Source organism: Myotis yumanensis, unplaced genomic scaffold (assembly GCF_028538775.1).
Source record: "Myotis yumanensis isolate MYYU_CA2020_CCGP unplaced genomic scaffold, mMyoYum1.0.hap1 SCAF_9, whole genome shotgun sequence".
In the NCBI taxonomy this organism is placed as follows: Eukaryota; Metazoa; Chordata; class Mammalia; order Chiroptera; family Vespertilionidae; genus Myotis; species Myotis yumanensis.
Genome location: NW_027223760.1, coordinates 22,420,388 through 22,448,377, shown reverse-complemented (window position 1 = coordinate 22,448,377; position 27,990 = coordinate 22,420,388). Strand labels below are relative to the sequence as shown.

At 60.2% G+C, this 27,990-nt stretch overlaps 1 protein-coding gene across 2 annotated transcripts; it reads right to left on the bottom strand.

Annotated features, from left to right (window-relative positions):
* On the bottom strand, positions 1-27,990 carry FLNC (filamin C). Of its 2 annotated transcripts, XM_070423861.1 has the most exons (48): positions 27,415-27,990; positions 22,972-23,220; positions 21,374-21,471; positions 21,073-21,223; positions 20,866-20,984; positions 20,584-20,661; positions 20,267-20,429; positions 19,908-20,108; positions 18,419-18,556; positions 17,858-17,984; positions 17,578-17,714; positions 17,240-17,433; positions 17,033-17,146; positions 16,278-16,421; positions 15,945-16,068; positions 15,633-15,793; positions 15,320-15,410; positions 15,057-15,226; positions 14,401-14,518; positions 14,048-14,310; positions 13,070-13,667; positions 12,240-12,413; positions 11,972-12,134; positions 11,554-11,714; positions 10,605-10,772; positions 10,401-10,524; positions 9,753-9,909; positions 9,490-9,679; positions 9,288-9,311; positions 8,923-9,170; positions 8,396-8,476; positions 8,006-8,105; positions 7,557-7,697; positions 7,163-7,291; positions 6,895-7,068; positions 6,130-6,291; positions 5,834-6,037; positions 5,263-5,415; positions 5,052-5,174; positions 4,666-4,908; positions 4,232-4,501; positions 3,997-4,134; positions 3,591-3,706; positions 2,764-2,896; positions 2,492-2,668; positions 2,088-2,306; positions 1,009-1,218; positions 1-890 (listed from the first exon to the last, which is right to left on the bottom strand). In XM_070423861.1, the coding sequence occupies exons 1-48, from the start codon at positions 27,767-27,769 to the stop codon at positions 703-705; spliced, it is 8,163 nt and encodes a 2,720-aa protein (XP_070279962.1). In that variant the 5' UTR covers positions 27,770-27,990; the 3' UTR covers positions 1-702. The 2 variants fall into 2 exon arrangements, with proteins under 2 accessions (XP_070279962.1, XP_070279963.1); XM_070423862.1 differs by lacking the exon at positions 8,396-8,476.

Below are 27,990 nucleotides of genomic sequence, written 5' to 3'. Positions count from 1 at the left end.
TCTGCGATAGGCCGCACTTTATTTGGAGTTTTCCACCTAAGCGGCTCCCAGCTGAGCCACATGACATGTGCAAAAGTCCCCCAGAAAGCTGGGCCTCGCAGTGTGTAAAAAAGGCCCCCCATGGGGCAGAGCTGTGCAACCATAAAAAAAGAGAGAGAGAGAGAGAGAGAAATTGTCCCCCAGGAAGCCTGGCTGGGATATACATCGCCCTAAGCCAGGCCATGTGCCAACGCTGCCGCTGGCTCTGGGTCCTTTTTCTCCAACGATTGTGCTTCTTTTCCAAGTCCGTCACACTCCGGGGTTGTAGCCACCGGAGGGGCCAGAAGCACTCCTCAGTGCAAGGAGGCCTGGCCAGCAGTGAGGTTTGAGGGTGCCCTCTCTCACACATGCAGACACCCCCAAACATGTACTCCCCCACTGGCCTCAGACCCACCAGAAAACTCAGGGCTTCTCTGAACCCCCAGTCCGCCCTCATGTCACATTCAAGGGGAGGGATACTGTCCTGAGACAGACAAGGCCTCCAACCCCTGGGGGCTCAGCGGGCTGGAGAGGCAGTGCCATTCATTTCACACCTCAAGGCAGGTGTTTGTGGTGTCTGATTGTGCACATGTGCATCTGGGTGTGACCCGTGTGTGTGTGTGTGTGTGGAGTGTGTGTCTGGCCAGAGGTGAGGGCTGAGGCTGGGGGAGGCACGTTTGTGATTCAGGGCACATTGACTTTGAAGGGGCTTCCGGGGACACTTTCGTCGCCCCACTTGACGATGAGGATGTAGTCCCCTTTCTCCTTGACGGTGTAGGTGACGTTGTATACCCGGTTGCCCATGTGCTTCACGTATACCTCCTCACAGGGGGTCTTGGGCCCATGCACGCCCACCATCATCATGTTGGTGCCTGGAGAGGGAGGCAGGAAGGGTGGGTTCACACCAGGGACCCTTGTCCACAGCAGCCCCGCTCCCCCACTCCTGCCCCGTCGCTCACGCTGGGAGACCCCCATTTCCCCCCAGCATGCCTGCTTTGCTGCAGTCCACGGTGAAGGAGTTCTTCTGGCCCACAAAGGCCTGGGACAGCCCGGGGCCCCGTGTCACCACCTTGCTGGCATCCGAGGAGAACTTGGGGATGGAGCTGTAGCTGGAGCCCCGGCTGGAGGACGACTTGGTCACCGTTTCCACCAGAACCGTGGATGTTTCGTGAAGGCTGTGGCCTCCAGACAGCCGGGGACCTGAGGGCAGAGCGGGATAGCCGTGAGAGCTCAGAGGCCTGCTCTTCTCCAGGCAGCAGGCCCGCGGCCGGCACTGACCACCCGTGGGACTCAGGGTCATGGGCCACACTCCTTTCCTCAGCTGTAGCACCCTAGGAGCAACAACCCATTACAGGGGAGCTGGGCTATGGTTGCCGTGGCAGGTGTACCCCGAGGTCTGGGCCTCTGGTGGCTCCGTGCCTTGCCCTTCTAGGCTTTGTCTGGGGACTCGAGTCACAGGGTAAGAGTCTTGCTCTAAAAAGGAACACGTAGCTTCCAAAAGGAGAGCTTGCTAAATATTTGCTGAGCTCTATTTTTATTTTTTAATATATGTTTTTATTGATTTCACAGAGAGACAAAAACATCAATGATGAGAGAGAATCACTGATCGGCTGCCTCCTGCACGCTGCCTACTGGGGATCTAGTCTGCAACCCAGACATGTGCCCTGACCAGGAATTGAATCGAACCATGACCTCCTGGTTCATAGGTCGGCACTCAACCACTGAGCCACGCTAGCTGGGCTCTTAAGTTTTTTGAAGCCAGGAGGGAAGAAAGTTATTGTGTGGGGAGCCACCTAGGGAAGAGATTAAACCAGTGATAGGCAATAATAAAGAGGAAGGATTTGATTTTTAACAATGATTCTATAGGAGTCCACATGGAGAATATGGAGAATGGTGTGCTGTGTAAAGCCAGGCCCCTCTTCTTCCTGGTAACCTTATCGTGGTGTTTGGGGCAGACTATGACCCTGATGTGAATGGCCATTGGGGCCATCCAGGGTGGGCTGGGCTGCAGTTTGGGCTGGAGGGACCTCCCCTCCCCTCCCCTCCCCTACCCTACCCAGAGCACTCACCTGTGACTTTGGCCTTGAAGGGGCTGCCCACAATGTGCTGGGGACCACCGTATTTGATGGCAATGAGGTAGTTGCCAGGGGCCATGGGAGTATAAGTGACCACGTGACCCTCAGGACACTCCCGACAGTCCAGCTGCACCTTGGAGGGGCCGTCAATGGTGACAGACAAAGCACCCGAGCCCGCGTTCATAGTGTTGACGATGAACTCTGATGAAACACCTGGGGGCCAGGGGTAGCAAGGCTGTAAGCAGGGAGGCCTTGGGGCCCAGAGCTGGGATGGGCCCCACCCCAGGCTCCCCAGAACAGGCCTCATTAGCACTGCCCCTGTGTCAGGGCAGGACAATATGGAACTAGAGGCTGAGCACCCCAATATTCACCCTTCCGCCCCAGCCCCAGGGACTCACCTGTGGTGCCTCCTTCGAGCCCAGGCCCATAGGCTGACACCAAGCCTGGGTCCCCTGCCTGGCTCTGCTCCCCAACACGGATCTTGAAGGGACTGCCAGGGATGTGTGCACCGTTGAACTTGACATCAATGGAGTGGACACCATTCTCGTGGGGGATGAAGCGGATGGTGTGCTTGTCTGTGGGGCAGAGGGTTAGTGGGTGAGCATTTGTTCTTCCCTTCTTCCCAGAAGGTCCTGGCCTGGCAGGAGTGGCAAGGGCAGGGCCAGCTCACCGCTGTCGAGCTCAGAGACGTAGCACTCCTCCACCGCCCCCGAGGGCGTGTGCACCTTGGCATCGATCACGCCCCGAGCACCATTCAGCTGCACCGCAAAGGACGCTGGCTGGTTCACCTTGAGCCCCGTCTCCTGCAGAGACCACAGAGGATGCTCAGACTCCTGGGAGGGCCCGGAGTGCTCCTCCGCAGCCTGGCACTGCTCTCACTATGCCCTGGTCCAGAGGCTCCCACCTCCCATCCCAGCCAGGCCCCTGCTGCTGGCCCAGCTCAGGGAGGCTCCCAACAAGGCTGAGATGGGAGGCAGGGGCATCTGTGTCCTCAGATCCACCTGCTAGGAGCTGGGGCCACCTGGCTGTGCTGGGCACAGTGGAGGATGACAGGTGATGTGCCCTGTCCTGGCTGACGGGATAAGACCCAGACCTCTAAAGTGGGCCTGATGGCACAGAAGCCAGTGCTGTGTGGACTGCGAGCACTCAGTAGCTCAGATGATGAAACAGAGTGAGCTGGACTAGCCTGAGGAGCTGGACTAGCCGGAGGAGGTGGGCCAATCGGAAGATGAAGATGAGCCATGGGGTGGGACATGGAGTCCAGCTCTAGAGGGAGCCATGAGGAGAGGCACGGGGGCTCCTGAAGAGTACCCTTAGTGGCAACTAGAAGAGGGCCTGGAACCCCCTGCTGTACAGACTGGGAGAGAGGGAATGCCTGTCTGACTGGCTCATCCAGGCCAGTGCTATGCTGCTAAAGCCCTGCCCATGTGGGCCTCCCACACTTGACTCCTGCCCATCTCTCAGGGTGGCAGAGGGGCCCTACCCCCGGACACACACCTGGAGGCTGGTGACAGTGAGGCGTCGAGCGTCATCCGACAGGGAGGCCACGGGCACCACAAAGGGGCTATCTGGGATGTGCTCATCGTTGAACTTGATGGAGACCTCATAGTCACCTGGGGAGGGGAAGCTCGTTAGCACAGGCCCCAGAATTGGCAACAGGGGAGGAGCCACCCCAACCTCATCCCAGGACAGGCTTTTAGGTCAGGGCTCAGCTCTGGAGACAGACACGCATTCCCAGGGGTGTCGGGTGGAGGGACGTGGTGAAGTGGAGGGGGGGGCGGGGAGAGCCAGGGGTGCAGGGGGAGAGTCAGTTCTGTAGCCCCAACCATCTGCCTGATCAGTGAGCAGAAGCTCAGTCTGAGAGGTCAGGCAGGCCCAGCCCCCAACCATCGTGGGCACCCACCTGGTTCCTGGACAACATAGGAGACGCCGCAGGAGCCATCTTTGCGGTCCTCAAATGCAATCTCAGCCTTGCTGGGACCTTCCACCGCAATGGACAGGCCCCCGGCGCCTGCTTCTCGGGTCCAGATGCTGAACTCCGCTGGAGATGGAAGCAGGGCAGGAGTGGCCTGTTAGCTCATCACCCATCCTGCTGGCTGCCCTACCCCCGTCTCCCCTCCTGGCCACCTGCCCCTCACCTGGCACGCTGGCCACTCCTCGCTCCAGCCCAGTGCCTCCGGCTCGCACCTTATGGGCACCACCTTCACCCAGTGGCCCCACAGTGAACTGAAAGGGGCTGCCGGGCACGTGCTGGCCGCGGTACTTGACGGTGACTGTGTGGGGCCCCATCTCCTGGGGCACGAAGCGCACGCTGTACGCGCTGTTCTCCCCCTCGACGATCTCTGCGGCTTCTATCTTCCCGGAAGGGCTGGTCACCTGTGCCGTCATGTCCTGAGAGCTGGCCTCGCCTGCAGAGGGCGGGGATGGTCAGAGCGACACGGGCTGCTCCTGGCCCTGGATCTGCCTGCCCTCCTCAGTAAGACCCCCTCCTCCACTCAGACCTGCCCTGGCTGGCCGGCTACACCCCTCTGGTCCCCAGGGACAAAAGGCCCGGCCTCCCCGGCCTGCTCACCCTCCTGCTGCCTGGTGATGCTGCCAAAGGAGCCCAGGCGCTCCCGGCCCAGGAAGTCCCCGAAGACGGCAGGGAAGGGGTCTCCTCCGACTTGGGTGGACTCCTCCACCCGCACCTCACGCTTGGTCTCCCCACCCCGCGTCTTGCTGATTTCCGTGCGCTCTGTGCGGGTGTACGTGTGGCTGCTGCGTGTGAAGGTGCGTGTCAGGCGCTCCTGGGCAGACACCATCTGGAACCAGTTCCCTGTGGGACATACGGGGGTGTGAGTGAAAATGAGCAAGCCGGACAAAGAGCCCTCGGAGCAGGCTCTAGGCCCAAAGGCCCTCCCCACCACTCTGCCCTGCCCTGCCCTGCCCTGCCCAGGCTCCTCCGGGCTCACACCTCACCTGGGATCTTGAGGTTGAGGTCACAGGTGCTGCCGATGCTGGCAATGGAAGGCGCCTGCCTGCGCCGGGTGATGCTTTCCTTCATGCGACCCTCACCGGTGACCTTCACTGTGAAGGGGCTTCCTGAAGGGGGAGAGATGGTCAGGCAGCTCAGACCGCCTGCCATGGGCCTCCTGGCCTCTCACCACCCGGCCGCAACCCAGAGCCTTACCAGGCACATGCTTGTCTGCAAACTTGATGTTGATGATGTAGGTGCCAGGTTCAGTGGGGCAGTAGGTGACTTTGCATGTGCCGTCCTCCATGTCTTCACAGTTGATGTCCACCTTGCTAGGGCCTTCAATACTCAGCCCCAGGCCCCCATAACCTGGTGGGAAATGAGACGTGTCTCCCTCAGTCCCTGCCACGCACTGCTACTCTGCTCTCCCCTCTCCAAACCGCAGGCTCCATCTGGAATGGGCACCCAAGGTGTGTAGTCACCACTAAGGAAAGATGGTGCAGTGGGGGAGAGAGAGCCAGGCACTGACCCAGAGAGTCTGGAAAATTCCCTAAGGGAGGCCGCTTGGGTTCCAGTAAGCAAGGGGGAGACAGACTCCTGACAGCTGAGCTTTCTCTCAAACATGAGAGAACTGACATGAGGACATTCACTTCCCCCTAATTAGGTCCCAGAACATGAATCCCAACAGCGACCGGGCCAGGAAGTTCAGGGAGGAGGGTGTGGCCAAGGGGGCCCTGGGCAGGAAAGAAGGACAAGTCCTCACTGGAGGGGTCTCTAGGGCAAGCACCTGCATTACGCGTGTCCACGATGAACTCCGCCACCTGGAAGGTGTGTCCCTCGGAGAGGCCCTTGCCCCAGACCCGCACCTTGCTAGCGTCCCCGATCTCAGACGGCCCCACCAGGATCTTGAAGGGGCTGTTGGTGACGTGCTTGCCACTCTTGCGCACGCTCACCACGTGCTCCCCAACCTCCTTGGGGGTGAAGGAGATGCCTGTGGAGAGGTGGGGGTCAGACATGGAGCCCTGGGCCTGGCCCCACTCAGGCCTCTACCTCCCGCAGCCCCTTCCATGGCCGCACACTCACCAATGTGCCGGTTGGGCAGGCGCTTCAGCAGGCAGGGCTCCTCGTTGCCTGAGGGGGCACGGATGCTGGCAGTCAGCTGGCTCAGGTCACTCTCGGTGATCTTCAGCGACACGTCCGTGGAGGTGCCCACGTTCAGCTGTGACGTCCTCATGGAGTCATCGCCTGGTGGTGGAGTTGGGGTGTCAGGCAGGTGTGGCTCCAGGCAGGCCCTGCCTTCATGGGGCTCAGGAGACCTCCTAGCACATCCCACTGACTCAACAGACGGGATTCCTCACATGCGGAGATGCCCAAGGCCTGGATGAGCTCAGTCTTCATTTAGACATTAGCAGCCAAAGAGTATGGACAGGGCCTGCACCCCAACAGCCCTGAATGGGTTAAATCCCTAATTTGTGTATTTTTATCCTGAGTCACGTGGTTTCCTACACCGGACCAGACAACACAAACCCTTTACTCTCTATGTGGCTCTGATCAAGTTTCTTACCTCTCTGGGCTTCCTGGTTCCTCATCTATCAAAAGGGATTATCAATACCCTAACTTCAAAAGAATTACTTCAAAAACTAAATGTGATGATGTGTTTTAAAGCATGGGAGTGGTTGGCTGTTTCTTACTTGCTATAGAGAATAGAATTCCTTGTATTTGTCCAAAAATGACCCCTTCCACCTTGTAGGGCGCTACCCGCAAGCCCCAGTGACTTGAACATGCTGAGCTTGCATGTCTGTTGTGTGTCTGGTGTGTGTCAGGCGTCTGTGCCCACACGTCCCCCACCTGTGATCTTGGCTGTGAAGGGGCTCCCTGGGATGTGCTTGTCGTCGAAGCGCACAATGATGCTGTAGTCTCCTGGTGCTGTGGGGAGGTAGGACACGGTGCAGGTGCCGTCCTTGTTGTCCTTGCAGGTGATCTCTGCCTTGGATGGGCCCTCCACGGCCAGGGACAGACCCCCTGTAGGCGAAGGCAGGGCTGAGATCAGAGGTCCTGCCCTCACCCCTGCACCTGGCTGGCTCCCACCCAGCCCCCTGCCCGCAGCTCCCCTCACCTTCCCCAGCATCTTTGGTGACAATGGTGAAGGTGGCCGGCTTGTTGACCATGCCGTGGCTTAGGCCAGGCCCATAGGCACTGACATGGCGGCTATTGATGGCATCCACGTAGAACTGCAGGGGGCTCCCTGGGATGGACAGAGAAGGGGGCTGGGTTAGTAGCGAGGACAGTGGCTGCCTGAGCCCACCTCAGGCCCCAGCACCAGCCAGCAGCCTCCCTACTGAGCATCTTTGCCACTAGTGCAAGTCTGCCTCCCAACAGGCTATCAGCCTCCCCAGGGCCTCCCAGGGTATCTGCACACAGTAGGCACTTAATAAATGTTTGTTGAAAGAAGGCATGCAAGAATGACATTACTGTGTGCTCTCAGTCCAGCCCGGCCCAGCCTGACTCACCGGGGATGTGGTTGCCGTCATACTTGATCCCCATCTGGTGCAGGCCTTTCTCTGTGGGCGCGTATCTCACCGTGATGGTACCGTCCTTGTTGTCGGTGATGTTGGGCCGGGCAGTCTTCCCAGAGGGCATCCGCACCTCCCCTGCCAGGCAGACCCAGTTATGTAGGGGACCTCAGCTTCTCCGACCACCACCCCCTGCTGTCCCTGTTCCTGTGTGGCTGTGCTTCTACCCTAGAGGTTAGGCGCCAGCCTGGGGCAGCGGGATGGACCCTGAACCGGGAGGCAGATGCCTTCAGTTTGAGTTTCAGCTCTGCCCAACTTGCTACATGACCTTGGGAGCTCACTCCCCCGCTCTGGGCCCCAGTTTTCATCTCTTAAGACAAGGGTCTGGGTCTGGACAAAGGTGTCCACCCCCTGAGCCGTCGTGCCTCCAGACCCCAGGACAGTACCTGTGAGCTCCCCTTTCTGCACGGTGAAGGGGATGACCAGGTTGAAGGGCCTCAGCATGGACTCCATTGGCTCCACGGGCACCACTGGCTCCTCTGTGGCCTATGGCAGGTGAGAGGGAGCAGTCATTGGCTGGGGAGGCCTAGGGAGTTTGGCCTGAGCCATGACTGACGTCAGAGAAAGTGAGGCAAGAACAAGATGGTTAATGGTGAAACCAGAGTGGCAGGAGAGGTGCATCAGCTGCAAGAGAAGAGGTGCCGTGCCCAGCTCAGGGAACCCTCTGCCCAGCCTGACCCCCACCTGCTCCCCAAGTGGCCCCAAACCATGCCCAGCCCTTGCTACTGAGGAATAGAAGGGAGAAATGAAGGCTGAGGAGTGGGAGGCAGCAGTACCCAGCGTGTGGGGTAGGCGCTAGGCTGGTGCAGCTGCAGCACGTCGGAGGGCTCCTCCACATGGGGCATAGGGTCACACGCCTGGGAGGCAAGGTACAGAGAGCTCAGGATGTGGCGGGCCAGCCTACCAGCTTGAGTGACCAGGAGCTGACTCAGAGAATGACCCTGGGACCTGCCATCCTGGGCTGTCCATGCGCCAGGATGGATTTGTAGGGTGCTTTACCCTCTGGAGGGCTTCATCATCCTGTAGGGCCACCGTGGGGAGATGGATGGGGACAGTGCGCCCAAGGGTCAGAGAGGAACATGGCAAGTTCCTCCAGAGAGAACTGACCGATGCCAGAGGGGCCGCAGGGAGGGCTGTGTTCAACTCCCGGGTTGGGGGGCTGCAGGGACACCAAAGGCTTGACTCTGGAGCACTCTGGGCCCAGAATCCCTCAGACGTGGGGACAGGTTCTGCGATTCCTTGCTATTGCTCGAGGGCCCAGCCGCCGCCCAGCCCCCGGGCCCTGCTGCAGCAGGGGCCTTACCAGCACGTGGAAGGGGCTGTTGGGGATGTGCTCGCCTCCGAAGCGGATGGTAATGACGTATTTGCCTGGCTCAGGGGCCGTGTAGTAGATATCGAAGGTACCGTCGTGGTTCTCAACCACATCCACGTCGAGCTCCGCCCCATCCGGCGTGGACACCGTGCAGGTCACCTTCCCCTTGCCTGCTGCCTTGGCGTCCACTGTGATGACCGTCTCCTCCCCGATCTGAATGCGGGGACCCAGGCAGGCACCTGCCACACAGAAGAGCCCTGTCAGGGGTCCGTGGGGCATGTGCCCAGCCCCCCTCCATTCCCAGCTGCCCCCACCACCTCAGCCCACGGCAGGAGGAGAAGAGATAGAGCACTCACCCAGGCCATGGCCTCCGATGGACACTGGAAAGAGAGAAGAGTGTGAGGCCGTGCAGCACTCAGGAGGGGTGGGTGGGGGCAAGGGTGTGGAAGGGGCGGGTTCTTGGACCAACAGTCCCCAGGGGACTGGGCCAGAGACCGGGAAGAGCTGTGAGGGGTGCTGTATGGGGAGCAGAGGCAGAGGAAGCAGGTGCGTGCCCACCTGTGACGAGGCACTTGCTGGCATCCCCAGTGGGGAGGGCATGGATGCGGAAGGGTGAGTAGGGGATCTCGTCGCCACCGTACTTGATGGTGATGGTGTACCGGCCGCTCATGTCTGGCAGGTAGGACACGGTGTACGTGCCATCTCCGTTGTCTCGGATGTTGGCCTTCTTGGGCTTACCCTCAGGGTCCTGGGGAGAAGCAGAGGTTAAGGCCCGCCTGTGCCGGAGCCTGACCTGGGAGGTGGGCAAGGCGTGCACTCACCAGAATCTGGACAGTGAGCAAGCCCTCCCCAGCGTCCCGGGCATCGATGGTGAACTCCACGGGCAGGCTGGCAGGGATGCCGGAGGCGTTGAGGCCAGGGCCGCTGGCCCGCACCTTGCTGGCATCATGGGCTGGGAGCACCTTGATCTTGAAGGGGCTTGAGAGGCAGAAGAGATGCATAGTTGGCTGGGGGGCAGGGGGCAGGAGTCCTCCCCACAGACATGAGCAGGAGGGATGACTTCTTGAGGCAGGGGGGACGGACCCGTTCCCAGGAGCCAGAGTGCATCCTGAGTCTTGTGGGAGGGTCACTGGGGGGATGCCCTTGACAGAGCCTAAGCACTTCTCCATCCAGGGAAGATGCTGTGGTTTGTTTAAAGGGGAAGGCATACAGGCTGCCCTCTCCTGCCTCCCGCCTTTCCCCGAGGTGCTCATTTAGGGCTGCATGCTGGGAAAGAGCCCAAGGAGAGGCCCCTGAGGCTGTGCTGCCTCCAGGGTGGGGAAGACAGGGAGGGAGCCCTGAGGAAGAGCGGGATGGGGCTGGGACAAGTGGAAGGGACACTCCCAGGGCCCAGCGGTGGCCTGCAGGTGTGGCCTTGGCAGGAGCTACCCAGAGCTCAGCGCAGCATGGGAGCCGGAGATTGGTCCTACCTGCGTGGAACCTCCTGGTCAGCATACTTGACGGCTACTGTGTACGGCCCGTCGGTGGCAGGGGTGTAGTGGACGGTGTGGGTACCATCTCCATTGTCACGCACTTCCACCGGCTCAGCCACACCTGGGCAAGGGAAGCAGGGTCAGCAGAGCCTCTGGCACCCAGTCCCCACCTCCCTCCACCCTGCCCTAGACATTCCGTACCTGTGGGGCCCAGCACGGCCACCTGCAGGGGGGCTCGGCCAGCTTGGCTGCAGTCTACCGTGAAGGTCTGGGGAACGCGGGCCCTGACACCGGCCCCCAGCCCTGGGCCCGAGCACTTCACCTTCCCAGGGTCTACCACATCCTTCACCGGCACCCGGAATGGGCTTCCTGTAAAAGGAGAAGGCCATCAGCCCTGCCCACCTGCTGGGAGGGCCTCTTACACTGAAGAACCGGCAAAGGGGGAGAGGGGGCGGGGGGGATGTTTCCCGGCCTTTGAAACGCCCGGGGAGGCCAGAGCCACTTGGCCACTTGTGCCAAAGCTTCAACACTTCGGAACTTGCTAAGACAACGTAAACCAGGATAAATAAACTGGACTGCAGACTGAGGATGGACAAACCTCACTCACTTGGGCCACAGGCTGAAAGAAGACCTTCCTAAATGAGTAAAATGTTGAAAATGGAATGTTTTAAAAAGACATTCCGTTTTTTACTGTGAAATCAGATAAGGGGGAAAACGTGTCCAATTTCAGCAGACCCAAGCTCTGCAGTAACTGAAGCCATGACCCACTCGAGCAGCTCGGCCCACAGGAGAGCAGGGGTTCGTGGCCTCACAGACAGACAGAGGGAGAGGGCACCAGGCTGTCCTCACTAAGCCAGTGAGGGTGGCCTGGACTGTGTCTGAGTGACCGAACCCACGAAGCCTGGTGCTCCGGGCACGGGGCCAGGATGCCAGTGGCGCCTGGGAATGAACTGAAGGGGTGGTTTCACCAACAGCACCCGCCGCCCTGCCTCTGGGTAATGCCCCAGCGCCCGTGCCTGCCCAGCCCGCGTGAGCTGGGCTCCCGGCTATCCTGCTCTAGGGGTGAATCTGCACACGACTTCCTTCCATTTCCCACCCAGGGCGTGGGCATCCCTCTCCCTCCATGAGCACCGCCGCCCTCGCTGCTCACCTGGGATGGGCCGTCCCCCGAAGGTGATGTTGACATCGTAGTCTCCGGGCGTGAAGGGGATGTACTCCACTGTGCAGCTACCGTCCTTGTTGTCCTTGCAGGACATCTTGGCTTCTGAGGGGCCCTCGATGGCTAGGCCTAGGCCACCAGTGCCGGCTCCCCTGCGAGACGACACCTCCATCAGCTCTACTGGAACCAGCGAGTGGGGATGGAGGAGCAGGGTGGGTGGGGGCGGGGGGCAGGAGAGCAGGCCACGGGGCCCAGCTGACCTGGACACTGGGGGAGGTTTGTTCCTGGGTCACCCTTGATGGGGGGTTGGGGGTGCTGAGGCACCCACAGAGGACAAAGGGGGCGGACAAGTGGCTGGGGTCAGGGCAGCCACAGCATCAGGGTCACAGTTAGGAAATGAGGAGGATACCTGGTTTCCACAGTGAAGTGATTGGCTTTGTTGACCAAGCCACCCTCCAAGCCTGGTCCAAAAGCCCGGACTCGGGTTGGGTCACAGCCCTCGGTCACGCCCACTCGGAAGGGGCTCTTGGGCACAGCTACCTCATCGTACAGCACCTCCACCAAGTGCACACCTGGAAGCGGCCACACGGAGTGGGTCAGGGTGTGCAGCCCCACACCCCACCGCCCAGAGAACGCTGGGTCAGCTCCCCGCCAGCCCGCTCAGCCTGGCCCCTCACCCTCTTCGTAGGCTGTGTACTGCACCCGGTAGGTGCCATCCCCGTTGTCTGTCACATAAGTGTCCGTCTTAGCACCCGAGGGATTGAGCACTCGAGCCGTCACGTGGTTCCCACCCGTAGCTGTTAGGGATCTTGCGTCCACAGTGAACTCAGTGGTCACCTCACGCAGGACACCTGGTCCCAGGAGAGAAGAGCTCAGTGTGAGTTGGGGGCAGCCTTCACATAGCAGCTAACCCCTACCCCTCCTCAACTCCGAGGCTGCTCCTTCCCAGCCGGCCTCTGTCCCTGGGAGCTCCAGGCCTTGTCTCCCATAGCCCCTGCCTTCACTCCTGTCCCCATACAGTGACATTCTGTTCACATCAGTCAGCCCCCCAGGCTGTGGGCCCTTCGAGAACAGGTCTCAGTCTTACATCCTTCTGCACCCTGCCCCTCACACCTAGCCCAGGGGTCAGCCCCCAGCAGGTGGTAACACATTCACTGAGCTATCTCCTGACTCTGGCCATCTCTGCCCCAAAGCATCCTTTTGTGCCTAGGGGAGGGTGCTTAGCCTTCTCAGGTCAGGGTCCCCGTCAGCTGATGAAAGTTGAGGATCTTCCCCAGAAAAATGCCCACAGGCAGATGCAATTTGTCACAAGAGCTGAGGCAAAGCTCCCTGCCCTGCCCTTGCCCTGGGCTCCTTCTCTGGGGTGTCTGAGCCCTAAGGACTCCGGCTGACGCAAAGCCCTCTCTTCAGCCCACATTGGCCCCTACAGCCCTCAGCCCTGCTTCCCTGACTCCCCGGCTCTCTGACTAGTGACTTAACCAGCTCCTGGCTCCTCTGTCTCACTCACCATGCGGCTCCACTCCAGGCCCCGAGACCTTGATTCCACTGGTGTCAACAGCGGGCTGCACGTGGACGCGGGTGGGGAATTTGGGGACCGGGTGCCCGCCGTACTTGATGGTGATGGTGTAGGTGCCGGGGAAGGCGGGGCTGTAGGTGATGTGGTAGGTGCCATCGGCATTGTTGTGGATCAGCACCTCGGCCTTGACGCCAGCGTCCGACAGAATCTCGATGGTCAGCTCAGCCTCGCCCGCCTCAGAGCAGTCCACAGTGAAGGTGGCCGCCTCGCCAGCCTTGCCGCGCTCCAGGCCGGGCCCACTGGCCCGCACCTTGCTCGGGTCAAACACCGGCTGGATGGTGGCCTTGAAGGGCGAACCGGGGATGTGGGCTTCGGCAAACAGGATGTTGATGGTATACTCGCCCGGCTCCGTGGGCAGGTAGCTGACAGCACAGGAGCCATCACCATTGTCCTGGCACTCGATCTTGGCCTCACAAGGGCCCTCCACGGTCAGCCCCAGGCCACCTGTGCCAGCCCCCTTGGTGTCGATGGAGAATGGCGCTGGGGTGCCCACCAGCCCGCCCTTGAGACCGGGGCCATAAGCACAAACCTAGGGAGAAGAGCAAGTATGTGGGTTCCCTACACCTGGCTCTCCCATGCCTACCATCCACAGTTCCCACCCACCTTCAACTGTAGCAGCCACTACAGACTGAGTCCTTATAAGACTTCCAGGCAAGGAAACAGGCAGAGAGATGAAATCGTTTGTCCCAGTTACTGTATCTGGGACTCAAGCCCAGGTCTGACCCAAGGCCAGGCTCTTAATAACTAAGCTCTCTCGAAGGCAGGTCCTGGGGTGGGCGATCACCTTGACTTGGGTCCTTGCCTGTGCCCACTCCAGGACATAAGCCCCTCCAGCTTCTGCCCCTATGACTCACCTGTCTTCTCTACAAGCTCCCAACTCCCAGTTCCAATCAGCCTTTATCTCCTTACCTTGGAGGGGTCAGGGGGCAAGACACCCTCCACAGCAAAGGGGCTGCCAGGCACCGGGTGACCGTCATAGGTGATGTCCACCTTGTAGGGCCCCTCCTCGGGGGGCATGTAGCGCACAGCCTGGGCTTCCGCTCCACCTCCGGGCTCCAGCTTGCAGGGAATGGGTCGTCGGGAGGGTGAGGTCATCTTGACATCCAGCTGGCCCTGACCGCCAGCCCCTCGTGTGTTCACGGAGAATGCCTGTTCTTGCCCAACAGCCACCTCTGCATAGAGGACAAGGGTCACCGTGAGCAGAAACTTCAGCCCATCCTCCCAACACCCCTCACTCCCAGGGCATCTCTTGCCCCACTTACTGCTGTTAAGGCCTTGAACCTTGACTTTGCTTAGGTCCAGTGGGGGCGCCACATTCACCACAAAGGGGCTCTTGGGGACAGGGTCCCCTCCATAGGTCACTGTCACTGCCATGTTGCCCTGTTGGGTACAACAGGGGGTCAGAACTGGGTGGCTTAGACATAGCCTGGCAACATGCCCTTGGCAGATGTGGACTTGAGACGCGGAGATCCATAGTGACAAAGGATGGGAGGCAGGAAAGGGGCCAAGATCCAGAACCGGCCCTATTAGTTTAGAGCAGTGGTTCTCAACCTTCCTAATGCCACGACCCTTTAATACAGTTCCTCATGTTGTGGTGACCCCCAACCATAAAATTATTTTCGTTGCTACTTCATAACTGTAATTTTGCTACTGTTATGAATCGTAATGTAAATATCTGATATGCAGGATGTATTTTCATTGTCACAAATTGAACATAATTAAAGCATAGTGATTAACCACAAAAACAATATGTAATTATATATGTGTTTTCCGATGGTCTTAGGCGACCCCTGTGAAAGGGTCGTTCGACCCCCAAAGGGGTCGCGACCCACAGGTTGAGAACCACTGCTTTAGAGAAAGGGAACCCAGGTCCTCATCAGCCAGGAGGGGACAGGGCATGGGAGAGGGTGGGGCATACCTGCTGGATGGCCGTGTACTTGACGGTGTAGGAGTAGTCGTGGTTGTCAATGATTTCAAAGTCCCGCACAGCCTCACCCTTGGCAGCCCCAGCGAAGTGCACGTCCAGCTTGGCCTTGCCCGCTCCCTTGGTCAGCACCGTGAAGTGAGTGGGCTTCCCAACTTCCACACCTGGAGATCCCACCCCAAGACGGTGGTGAGGGCCTGGAGGACACCCAACCCCCACCCCAGCCAGCCGGACCCAGTCCCTGCCCAGGCACCCACCTGTGCGGTTCAGCCCAGGGCCCTCTGCCTTGACCTTGCTGGCATCATGGGACGGATCCACCTTGATGTGGAAGGGGCTGGCAGGGATCTCCTGGATGAAGAAAAGGCTTGGTCAGGGCGGACATCAGCAGCCTCTGAAACAGCCCCCGTGTCTCCTCCGAGGCACACTGCCCATACACAGGTAAAGCTCAATCAGTGGCTGTGGAATTGTCCCCCACCCCCCGTCCCCAACGACAGCATCTCAAGCTGCCCGCTTAGACTTGGGTGCAGGGTACAGGCCGCGGATGACTGCCAAAAACTGAGGGTAGTGTACCTGGTTGGCAAAGAGCACCATGATGGTGTATTGGCCAGCTCCTGGGGGTGTGTACTTGACTGTGAAGGTGTCATTATCATTCTTGATGATGTCAAAGTCAATGTCAGCCTCTGCGGGGCCCACCACGCCGGGGGCGCACTTGATGCCAATGCTCACGTCGCCTGGGGGAAGGCAGGCACCAGGCCATGAGAGGGGCACTCAACAATCTCCCCCACATTACAGGTCCCATAGGGCTCCAGCCAGAGCACTAGCCTTGTCAGCCCAGACCCTGCCCGGGCCCCACCCCGACTCCCATTCCCAGCCTGGGCGAACCTTGCCCTGCCTCGCTGCAGTCCACAGTGAAGTAGGTGGGCTCGTTGGCCTTGAGACCCGTCTTCTCCACGCCAGGGCCATACACCTTCACCCGCTCAGGGTGGCTGCCCTCTCCCACATTTACCTGTAGGGAGGGGTTAGAGCTCAGCACAGTGACCTTCCTCAAGGCCCACCCCTTTCCCCAGCACCACCCTCCCCAGCCTCTTAGCGTCTTTGAGGGGGACTTGAAGCGGGGGGCGGGCAGTGACAAGGGCCCAGGGACAGAAAACATCTTCACAGGGCTCCGCTCCCTCTGGGGCCCCTGGCAGTGGGCAGGGCAGGACGATGACATACCCGGAAGGGGCTCTTGGGCACGTTGACGCCTCCCCAGGAAACGATGATCGTGTGCTTAATGGGCTTGGTGGGCACATAGGAGCAGCGGAAGGTGCCATCGCCATTGGGGATGACCTTGATGTCAATGGGGCAGCCGTCTGCGTCCTGTGGGCATCACCAAGCAAGATTGAGAGGGCTCAGGCCTCCTCAGAGCACCACCGCCCTCTGCTGGCTACAGGCAGACCTCCTTGCCCACAGCTAACACACTCACAGGCTCCTTCCCCAGCCCAGTCTCAGGCCACATGACTTAGCAACACTTGCTCTGGAGGCTACAGTGCACCCAGGAGACAGGCTTTTGGCCATCTGTGTGGCCTGGTCTCCCAGCCTACATCTCTGAAATGTGTTGGCAGGGGAGAGCCTGGGCTAAATCAATGTTCCAAAAATCGAATAATGAACCTTTTAAAGAAGAATCATCCTCCTGGACCCAAGAATATGTTCCTTAACCTCTAGGGGTCAATGCACTTGGGAAACTAATGTCTTGCTCTATTAAATCACCTTTCAATTGCAAATTATTAGTATAAAAATATGTTTTTTATAAAGTGTGTTTTTAAAGATTATCAGTAAGAAAACACAAAATTTTTAATTTTTCATAGTTCTAATGCACCAGTACGAATCAGTCTTGTGATGCCTGGAGGCCCCTGCCTCTCACCTGCCCCCAACCTCCCAGGGTCCCTGCCCGGAGCAGTGAGGGGCAGTGAGAATGGGCAATGTCCCACCTGGGCATAGAGTTTCAGGTCGCCCTTGCCAGCGGCACGGGCATCGATGGTGAACTCTGCGGGCTTGTCCACGATGCAGCCAGTGGGCTCTAGGCCGGGTCCAAAGGCCTTCACCTAAGCAGGGGAGGAGAAGAGGGTTGCGTTGGGGAGTGGAGGGGGGCCCCGATCATCCCATCCCAGGCTGGTGTACAGAAGATGGGACCAAACCTTGTCTGGGAAGCAGTCAGGGGGGGCTGGCTGGATGTGGGCAATGAAGGGCGAGTCTCGGATGTCCTCGTCATCACAGATGACATGCACAGCGTACTCCCCAGGCTCCGTGGGCCAGTACCGCACGTCACAGGAGCCATCTCCCTTGTCATCACATTCGATTTTGGCCTGCGAGGGTCCCTCAATGGAGAAGCCTGGGTGCGAGGTGGGGAGGGTCAGAGGGCACTAGAGGCAGCTTGGACACCCTGTCATCCCCCCAGCAACCCCTTGCCAGTTGTCCCCATGTCCATCTCCTTGTCTCATCCCCACACTCCCCAGCGTTCCCCACAGTCACTTACCCAATGTCCCCACCTCAGTGCCAATGGCTTCCACCACAAAGTCAGCTGACTTGCCCACTTGGCCAGTTTCCAAACCGGGACCCCAGGCCCGTACCTTCTGTGTTCCTGCTTCTGGGCTCACCTGTACCTCAAAGGGGCTGGGTGAAGGGGGAGCCGGTGTCAATACTGGGAAGTATCTGGCAGAGCTACCCCTCCTCTGTTCCCTCAGAGCCCCAGGCAGCCGGCTCCCTCCTCCATCTGTGAGGACCCAGACAGGAAGGCAGGGGTGCATGGCGCTTACCTGCGGGGGATGGCATAGCCGCCCCATGTAATGGTCACCACGTACTTCCCAGGCACCACAGGGTAGTACTCGCACTCGAACACACCATCTCCAGCCTCCCGCACCTTCACGGGCTCCTCTGTGCCCTCTGAGGTCAGGAGGGAAGCGGGAATCAATGGTGTGTGAGTTCCAGTTCCTCAACCCCCTGGAGGAGCCCTTGGGACCCAGGCCCAGCTTGAGGGCATTGCTACAGGGGCAAAGATGCATGTTGGCCAGGAGCCACATGTCATCCCTGTGCATCACAGCCCACAGCAGCATCTACAGAGGAGAGGACCATTCCCAGGGGCAGGCTGGGAAACTGAGGCAGAGAGGAGACCGTGTGCTTGAGGTCTCACAGTGTCTCAGGTCAGGGTCTCTTTGAAGTCTCTCCGGGGGGGGGGTGGGGGGGGGGTGTGGTACTGACTCTCAAGGCTCTCAGGGAGTAAGAGCCATTGGCCACATTCCTCCCGGCCCCTCACCCCCAACCCCGCCACCTCCATCCCTGTCGCCCCCACCCCTCCATCCCTGGGCCCTGGCACTCACTTGGCCCCTTGACTGTGACTTTGAGCTCTCCACTGCCAGCGCCCTTGGTGAACACCTTGAAGTCAGCCACCTCTTTCACACGCACGCCCTTGGGCTGCAGACCCCGCCCGGAGGCACGGCAGGCATTGGGGTTACAAGCTAGGGAGAAGGAGTGGGGAGGATGGGGCGCTGAGGGGTCCTGGACAGAAACTCAGCCCCTTACTGCTCACCCCTCACTTTACAGTCCTCCTGACCCCCTCACAAGTCCATTGCCCCATGCAAGCCTTCCCCAGTGCTCCCTGGTGTCCCCAGTACAATCGGGGCTGCTAGGAGCCACGCTGGGCAAGGAGCAGCCACAGGCCCATTATAAGAAACCGTTCCTGCTGGGCTCGCAGTCAGCCATGCTTGGGACAAACGCATGGCAGAGCCTGGGCAGAGAGTGGGGCAAAGAGAGAGAAGGAAAGGCCCTTCACCTACTCCAAGGCCATCCTCCTAGAGCCGTGGTCGACAAACTGCGGCTCGAGAGCCACATGCGGCTCTTTGGCCCCGTGAGTGTGGCTCTTCCTAAGCCTTAGGAGTCCCCTAATTAAGTTAATAACAATGTACCTACCTATATAGTTTAAGTTTAAAAAATTGGGCTCTCAAAAGAAATTTCAGTCATTGTACTGTTGATATTTGGCTCTGTTGACTAATGAGTTTGCCGACCACTGACCTAGAGCCATCAGAGCAGCTTTAGAAACAAAGTCATGCCACAAAACACTCAGCAACACCACGGAACAAGAGATAATGCATTCCATGTAACGTGAAGCCTGCCACAGAACACTGCCATGGCAATGAACCAGGCCTTGCTACTGAACACAGAAGCTAAAGCATGGTGATCTCAGCCCGCCGTGGAACACATACAATGGCATGGAATCTGCGACAAGATAGTTCCTATCACAGAAATCATCAGGCAAAGACACTAGATCTGCCATAGAACACGGGCAATAGTGTGGAACCTGGGGCCTGTGCAGAATGCCACCGAAGGGGGGGATTCCATATCACCTGGGCCATGCCACACAGCACAGGCAAGACCAGTCAGCTAGGGCCAGGCCTGGCCCCGCCTCTGCTAGGGTACTAACAGCGCCACTCTCAGGGCCTGGTAGATGATGGGCACGGAGAGGGTGAGCAGGGGCAAGGGCTCTGAGTGGCAGGGAGAGAACCCAGTGGGGGAGTCACCGCCTGAGGGCCTGGTGTATATTTGCCCCGACCATGTGGCCCTGTTGCTTCCCCCGTAATCTTTCCCTATGGTCTTCCCGGGGATAGGAATTAGAGAGGTGATCAGCGTGCGATCTTGCCGGAGCCCCACCCCTGGCTGCTCCTTCTGCCCTTCTGAAGCCTTCAGCCAGCTCCCCACCCACCCCTGGATTTAGAGCTCCATTTCCCATAAATCCTCAGAATGAGAATTTGGTGACAATTCTATGTCCTGGCCTCAGTGAGGTGATTGTGGGGGCAGGTGAAGGGCCTTTACCTTCTGCCACATGGACGGGGAAAGGACTGCGGGTGATGGGGGCGCCAGCGAAGGCCACATGCACCATGTGAGGCCCCTCCATCACAGGCCTGTATGTGCAGCGGAACGTGCTGTCGCCCTTGTCCTCCAGGGCCACCTCCACTGTGTCTCGCCGGCCCTGCGGGTCCACGATCACCACAGCAACATCCCCGGTGCCAGCCCCTGCCACGGACAAAGGCTGTCAGCCCCGCCCTGAACACACCAGCTGCTCGAGGCCCCCTCACCCGAGACCATCTACCTCCTGGCTGGCACCCTGCCCCAGTCCCTCACCCACACCCACAGTCAGGGGCCCTCCTGACACCCCCGAGGCCGGCCCTTACCCGCAGTGTAGATGTCAAAGTAGGTGGGTTTGTTGGCTACATTGCCCACAGGCTCCAGGCCAGGGCCACGGGCTGACACCTTATTGGCATCCCCCAAGGCCATGCCCACATTCACCTCAAAGGGGCTGCGTTCAATATTCTGGCCAGCAAATAGCACGGTCACCTAGGGGTCGGGGGTCAAAGGTTAGCTTCTAGGGGAGAGCAGATCTGAGAGGGGGTGACGGGGGTGGGCTGGGATCTGAGAGGGGGGTCCACTCAGCCAGAGCCCAGGATAGGAATGGAATGCGGAGCGAGGGGAGGGAGAGGGGGGGAGATACCTTGTGCAACCCAGCGACCTTGGGCACATAGGAGACAGCGTAGGTGCGGTCCTTGTCATTGTTGGGAACCACCTTGGCCTATGGGGAAGGGAACAGATTGGAAGTCACAGTGGCTGTAGCCCCTCCTGGCCCCACAGTGCCTGGGGGCCCCCACGGTGAAGCTTCCCCTCTCCAGCATGGCGGGTGGCTCTGGCAGCCGCCTGCAGGCCATTCCTGCTGCTGGCCTGTGGACTCTGGTTCCAATGTCACACTAACCCCTTTCTCCCCGTGGCCTCTCCATACCTCCTCAGTGTGGCCCTCGGGATCCTCGATGTAGACCAGCACCTCGCCCAGGCCAGCATCCACCGTCTGCACCGTGAAGTGGGCGGGCTGCAGCACTGTGTTGCCCTGGGGCTCGATGCCTGACAGGGAAAGGCAGGTTACTTAGGGAGAGCCACCCTAGCAGGCACCCAGCTGACCAGGAAGGGCTGCTGGGGGCTCAACACATACCAGGCCCATAGGCGATGGCCTTCTTGGGGTACAGCTGCTTGGAGCGAACGGGGGCGCCGGGTTTGAGCTTGGCCTTGGGGAACTGGGACAGGTAGGTCATGACAGAATGCTCATCCACGTTGGGGTCCACAATCTCCTCAGGGGCAATCACCTGCCACAGGAAGGAATGGATTACAGGGTGCCCTCCTTACCTGGCAACCTGGTTCTCACCCACATCCTGACCAGCTATCCTTGCATACCCAACCTGCACCCTTGGTCCTCCTGTCCCTCTCCTCTCCCCAGACCCAAACTGCGAGTGTACCTGGGGCACCCCGAGCCAGTCGTCTGCCTGCTGCATGGCCTCCCGGGCGTTCTCCACAGGCTGGTTGGGGTCCCAGGCCGCCCAGTCAGGACAGAGGCCTGCAGAGATGGTGGAGAGCGACAATGATGAGGGGGGAGTGGTCAGCCAGAGGCACAACATGTGCTCATCAACACCCTCACGGGCTGTAGATTCACACCCCCTCCCACCAGTCAGGTTCCTGCTGACCCCCCACGGTATGGCCCATCGGCTGGGATGCCCTTCGCTGTTTAGAGGCAGGCAGTCTCTCCTACCACCAACAATGAGGCCTTTCTAGCCTGGCTGACGCAGCCTGGCACCAGCCCTGCCAGCCAGCCTCCTGCCTGCCCAGGCTCCAGTGCAGACCCTGAACACCAAACCCCTGTAAGGGCACCTCTCCCAGGCCCCTCCACCTCATTCTGCCTCAGGGGTGGACAGAGGAGGTCAGCCTCTGACCCACATACGCCTCTGACCTGTGTCCTAAAAGGACCCCTCACAGCTGCCCTGAAGTCCTAGGTCTCCGAGCACTTCCCACATCAGCCTTAGGGCATAAGACTCCCTCTCCTTCCTAACTGCTCACTTGGGGAAGTTGAGGCACGGAAGAGCCTGCTGGGAGGGGATGAGTTCTCCTCTATGTTCACCCAGAACCCAGCTTTTCTAACAAAAGGAATGCTAAGGCAGCCCCAGATCACCCTTTGCCGTCCTGCCAGTCCTGTGAAGGGGTCCAGGGGTTAGGGGGTGCTGATCTAGGCTAGACCTAGAGGAGGGGAGGTGATGCTCACTGGCGGGGAGGGGCCAACTCAGAGGCCGGAACAGTTGAGCTCACTGCTGGCAGCCGCACCAGCTGTGGGCAATGGCTCCACAGCTGGGAGTGCCTCCCAGGCTGCCGGTGCCCCAGTCTCCCACCCCCTGCTCCCCGGCTGACCCCAAGCTGGGGGAGGATTCCCCCAAGGGACCATGGCTTCCTCGGGGAGAAGACCTATCTTCTCAGGAGATGAAGCTCAGAAAGGGAGCTGCACGTGGGGCAGGGCTCCAGCTGTGGTGCCTCAGTCTTCTCATGGGCCCTGGCTGCCCCCACCTGACCAGGCCAGGGCTGGGTCACCTGCCACTGGGCAGGGCCACGCCAGCCTCGGCCCCTTCTCCAAGCTGTCCCAGGATCTCACAAAGACAAGCCTTCTCTGAGATGAACTCCTGGGCTTCTTGCTACAAGTCCCAACACCTTTCCTTTCTCTCAGCTCGGCAGAAATGGTGCCATGTGGCAAGTAGGAAGTCGGGGCTCTAGGCTCTGGATCAGTTCTGCCACAGACAAGCTGTGTGATCCTGGACTTGCCCTCTCTGGACCTCAGTGTCCTTGTCTATAAAATGAGGGGTTTAAACCTTTTCCTGCCACTGCAGAATCTGGCATACCCATCAGGAAAGGCCTGACTCCAGCGGGTTCTCAGCCAGAGGAGGCAAGCCCCACAGTGGTCCTGATCCCTAGCCCTGAGACATGCACTCTGACCACCCCAGGCCTCAGTACCACCAGAGCGTCCCAGCTCTCCTTCCAGGCTAAAGGATCCATGTGTGTCGTGGGGCCCACTCACCAGGAGCACAGTTGTCCACCAGGGCGCCCAGAGCTTTGCCGTCCTGCCAGTCACGGTTGAAGTTGGTGATGGGCAGCTGGGGCACCTTGTTCTGGATCCAGCCGAGCAAACGCTGTTTGGGTGTTTGCTTTCGGGCATCTTCATCATCCTCATCTTCCCACATGGGCATGGAGATGGAGTAGTGCAGGATCAGCGTCCAGATCAGCCCCAGGATCAGCTTCAGGTTCCCATCCACGATGGCCTTGCTGTCTGCAGAGCGGAGGGGACAAGTTTGGCTCAGGAGGGCTTACCCTCCACTGCCCAGACCCCTCTGCCCCCACTGTGCCCTCCCTCCCCTGCCTCCTACCAAATTCTCACCCTCCTGTAAGGCTCCGCCCAGAATCCCACCCCTTTATCCTTTATTGCCCCTCCCCTTTTCCCTTCAAAATGAGGCTGCTTCCCAGTGCATCCCCACAGGAGGTAATCTCGCCTCTATCACTTGAGTGGGTCTCATATCAGGCTGCAGACATCCATGCAGTGATCTGGCATGTAAGTCTTTGTAGGACAGACACTGCTTTGTTTTGTTTCATTTAGACCGTTTTTAGAGGTATGCTTGACATACCACAAATTGCACATATGGGAGAGTACATCTGGATAAGCTTTGACAATATGTATATACCCATAAAGCCATCACTATAATAGACACAGCTCCCCGAAGTTTCCTTTGTGACCCCTTTGCAAGTACTTTTTTGTGATCCCTCCTCCTGCCCTTCCTTGTTCCCCCTTCCCAGGCAACAACTGGTCTGCCCTTGGTCACTACAGACTCGTTTGCATTTCCTAGAGTATTATACCAATGGAATCGTACAGTATGCACTCTTTTTCTGTCTGGCTTCTTTCACTCTGGACACGGTATTTTGTCTCTCTACACTCAGCGTCTCCGAACATAACAGGGTCTCAATAAATGCTGGATGAATGAATGAATATGGAAAAAACTGAAGTTGGAAAGTAGGATCAACCTGGGTCCAACCAAATCGTCCTCTGACGACCACAAAAGGCTTTTTGGAACGAAGTTCTGGGAGGAGGGAAAGGGTACAGTGCATACTCTGTTAAGGCTTGAAATCATGTTACCAAATGCTGGGGCCAGTAGGATTTCACAAGAGCCCTGGGGAAAAGTCCCCCATGTGGAAGCAAGTCTGAGAAGTTGACACTGTCCACCCATCCCCTCCTTTGAGGAATAAGATGGATCAGAGCTGGCTCCCCAAGATTTGGGAGGCCTAGTTCCCCTTTAGCAGCCAGAAGAAATATCCAGGAGCGGGGGGGGGGGGGGGGGGGGGGGGGGGGGGGGCGAGTATAGGTCTTTGGAAACCAGCTTCATTGTAAAAGATGATCCCAGCCTGAAATCCATCCGTTTCCCTGAACACAGCTTCTAGGACGTTGGGAGGGGGTAGGAGACTCAGCCTTGTTTACTGGTGTTGCCCTGAGAGGTGGGAAAGAGTGGGGCTGGAGGTGCACCTTGTACATCTTTTCCTGCTCCTCTCTAGATTTGGGGGGACAGCTTTAAGAGATCAAGGGCCTGGGGAATCCCAGCATCCCCACCCCACCCCCTCCTGCCCCCAGTGGAAGAATCTCAGCCTCTCTGTCCTTCTGGCAAGGGCTCTGGCCCCCTAGGCTCCCCCACCCTTTCACTGATTCATCCTTCCTTCCCCAGCAGCAACCCAGCCCGCCCCCTCTCCCCCTGGCTCCACTGCAGCACAATGGTCTGGCAGCTCTCAGATTCCATGACACACTCACTCCCGGCCTCCCGGTGCTTCAGTGCACTCCCTTCTCCAACACACAGGCCCATGGCATTTTCACGGTCTTGACACCCAGCGCCCCACAGCCTCTCACTGGCCCGACAGCCTCCAAAGTTGGTGCTTACAGAAGTGCTTCTGGCAGACTGGAGCCAGATTGCTGGGAGGGAGGCCTGGAGGCTGCGAGGGTTGGGGGTGGGGGTATGTTGGGGGAAGATCATTCATATTTGCTGCAGGAAGAGGTTTCTCCCCAGCAACTGGCAGTGGGCCAGACAGCAAGTGGTCCACTGAGCCTTGGGGCAGGAGAGGGGTGGGAACACCCCTACGCTGGGAAAAATGACCCTCCTTTCCATCTCCTCCTCAGAGGCCAGGCAGAGGAGGGGAGCTCAGCTCAAGCCGGGCTTCCTCCCTTGCACCCCGTGGAGCCGCCACTTCTATGCCTGCCTACGGATACCCCCAAAGGGATAGGAGGGGCCCCACAGCCAGTCCCTGAAACCACCCCAGGCCCCAAACGGAGGGGGAGGAGAGAGGGCCGGTCGAGGGAGGTGCCGGGACAGCTGCTGTCCCCTCCAGCCCCTCCCTTGGCTGTTGGCTGAGGGAGAAGGAATAGCAACTGGGGAACAGCTGCAGGACAGAGCTGCCTCCTAGGTCTCTTTGTTCTGAGGGGCTGAGGGGGGTGGGGGGCAGACACAGGGGAGGGGGGAGAGCGAGTGGGTGAGATGGGCACACATCTTTCAGTCCTTGCTGAATAGCCACTCCTGCAGGTGGACTTTTCAGCTCCCACCCCACTCCTAGACAGGGAAGTGGGGGGTCTCTTTGACCCTCCTCCCAGGTGCCCAGAGGCTGGTCAGTCTCAGTCTTGAGATAATGCCCACAGGAGGCCCCCAGGACAACTCCTCACCACCAAGAAAGGGAACAGAGGGAACAGAGGGAGCAGGAAGCCGCCCCTGGCCCCTGGCGGGGACCCTCTTTACATTCAGGTTTGGGCAGCCCCTGCCGCCCCGTGCCCCCTCCCCTCCACTCGCAGCCTCAGGCCCAGCAGCTGAATTGCTGACAGCTTATCTCATCAGCGCGAGTGAGCCACTTGGCCCGAACCGGGACGGCTCCCCTCCTCTCAGTGGGAACCAAGGCGCTTCCCTCCCGCCCCCAAACCAGTTTTTGCTTCTTCCCCCTCTTCTCTGGGCCGGCCCCTTCACCGTGGAGCCGAGGGGCCGAGCCAGGCACCGCCATGGGGGAGGGGAGAGGTGCGCTCCGGAAGGATGAGGCCTGGAGCGGGGCTGGCGGCCTGCAGCAGGGAGGGGAGGGGAGGGGAGGAGAGGACTGCAGTTTCCTATAAAGTCGTGGTGAGGCTCCAGGCTCTTCCCTGGAGACCCCACCTGGGACAGCTCGTCTGTCAAATCCCAGCGTGCAGGGGGGTGCCAGCCCCAGGCTGACTCCTCTCTGACCCCCCCCCCCCCACGCTCTCACACACGGGCCCCTCCCCCACTGTCCTCAGGCTTGTCCTTCTGGAAAGCTCAGAGACATCTGCTGTGTCACGGAGGCAGGGCTATTTCCAGGCCAGGGCGGGTGGGGCAGGGGGCAGTGTTGGGGCAGGAGGAGGTAAGGCCTAGAGAGGGGACTGGACAGGGCAAAGGGCCCCGGATTGACCTCAGCTGCTAATTCAGGAGGCCTATAGATGCCCCGAGGGGAGTGGGGGCAGACAGACACTCAGTGATCGGGAGCGGCCTGCGGGCAGCCTGGCAGGGCAGGCACCTGGCCCCGAGTGAGACTCCGCTCCCGGCCCGGAGTGGAAGCCCCAGGGCCGCGTTCCTGCAGATCCCAGCAGGACTCCGAGGAGCCACCACGGGGGTGCGGGTCTCCCCCAGGCCCGGCAGCAGGAAGAGTGCAGGGCTGCGAGGGGCGGGGCGAGCTCCGGTCACGCCGGATCCAACCTTGGCCTCTGGGCTCCCAAGCTGAGTGTCTCCCCACCCCCACCCAGCGCAGACACACCTTCCAAATCTGGTTACACTCAATGACTTCCTTCTACAGGCCTTGCCCTCCCTCCCCCGGGCAGACCGTTAGCTGCAGCCAATCCCGGCCTAGGCGGCGGGCCGGGGCCGGGCCGGGCGGACCTGCAGCCCCCTCCCCAGCCGGCCGAGCTCCCGCGCTCGCTCAGTGCCTTTTTAGGTTTCTGAGGCTGGGCCCTGCCGGCCCGGCTCCGGGCCTGAACCCAACCGCCGAGCACACGCGGGCCCCCGGTCCTCCCTCCGCCTCGGAACCCGAGGCTCCGCAGAGTTTAGGACGCTCCTCCCGTGGAGCTGCTGGAAGGCGGGGAGCCGCTGCTTTGTTTGGGGGGGGACGCCCCCAGTAATCACCAGTAATCACAGCGGGCACCGGCCCTGTCCTCTTGGGCACGGCTGGGGTTGCCCGATAGCAGAAGGGGGACGAGGAGGAGCGGCGGGTCCCGAGAGCCTGCAGCGGCCCCCATCACCCCAGCAGCGCCCTCCCCCGCGCCGCTGTGCAGAGCGGGGCGCGAAGGCCGTGCCCGCGGGGCCGGGTCGGCGGGGGGGGGGGGGGGGGGGAGCCGGGTCCCCTCCGGGGCGCAGCGGGCCGCCCGCCGCCCTCTCCGCTCCCCGTGCCCTCCGGCACCTGTGTGCCCGGTCCGGGGCGCTCCCCGCTCCCCGCCCACACTGACCGATGGACACGAGCTTAATGTGCTCTCGCTCGAGGAACTCGAGGGCCACGGACACGTTCTCCAGCTTCATCTGGCGGAAGTTGGGGCGCGGGTGGAACTTGCGGTACATGCGCTTCTGGCTGAGCACCTCGAGCAGCGCGATGAGGCGCAGCCCGTCGCTGAGGTCGCGCTGCAGGTCGGTCAGGCGCTTGCCCACGCACTTGAGGTGCTCGTTGCACCAGCGGGTGAACGTGTTCTGCTGGATCTTCTTCCACGGCGCGTCCTCCGCCAGGTCCTTCTCCGTGGACGGCATGTCGTCCGCCTCGTCGCCCAGGCCGAGGCCCGCGGCCTCGGAGTAGCCGCTGTTGTTCATCATGCCGGCGGGGCTGGCGGGCTGCGCTGCCTGCGGGGCGCGGGCCGGGCTGCGGCCGGGGCTGGGGCGCTGTCGGGCTGTCGGGCGCTGTCGGGGCGCCGCGGGACTCGCGGGTCGGCGCCGCGCGGCTCTCCGCTCCTCTCGCGCCCTGGCTGGCGGGGCTCGGCGGGACTCTGGGCTCCTTGGCCGCGCTCCCTCTCGCTCTCTCTCCCTCCAGGGGCGGA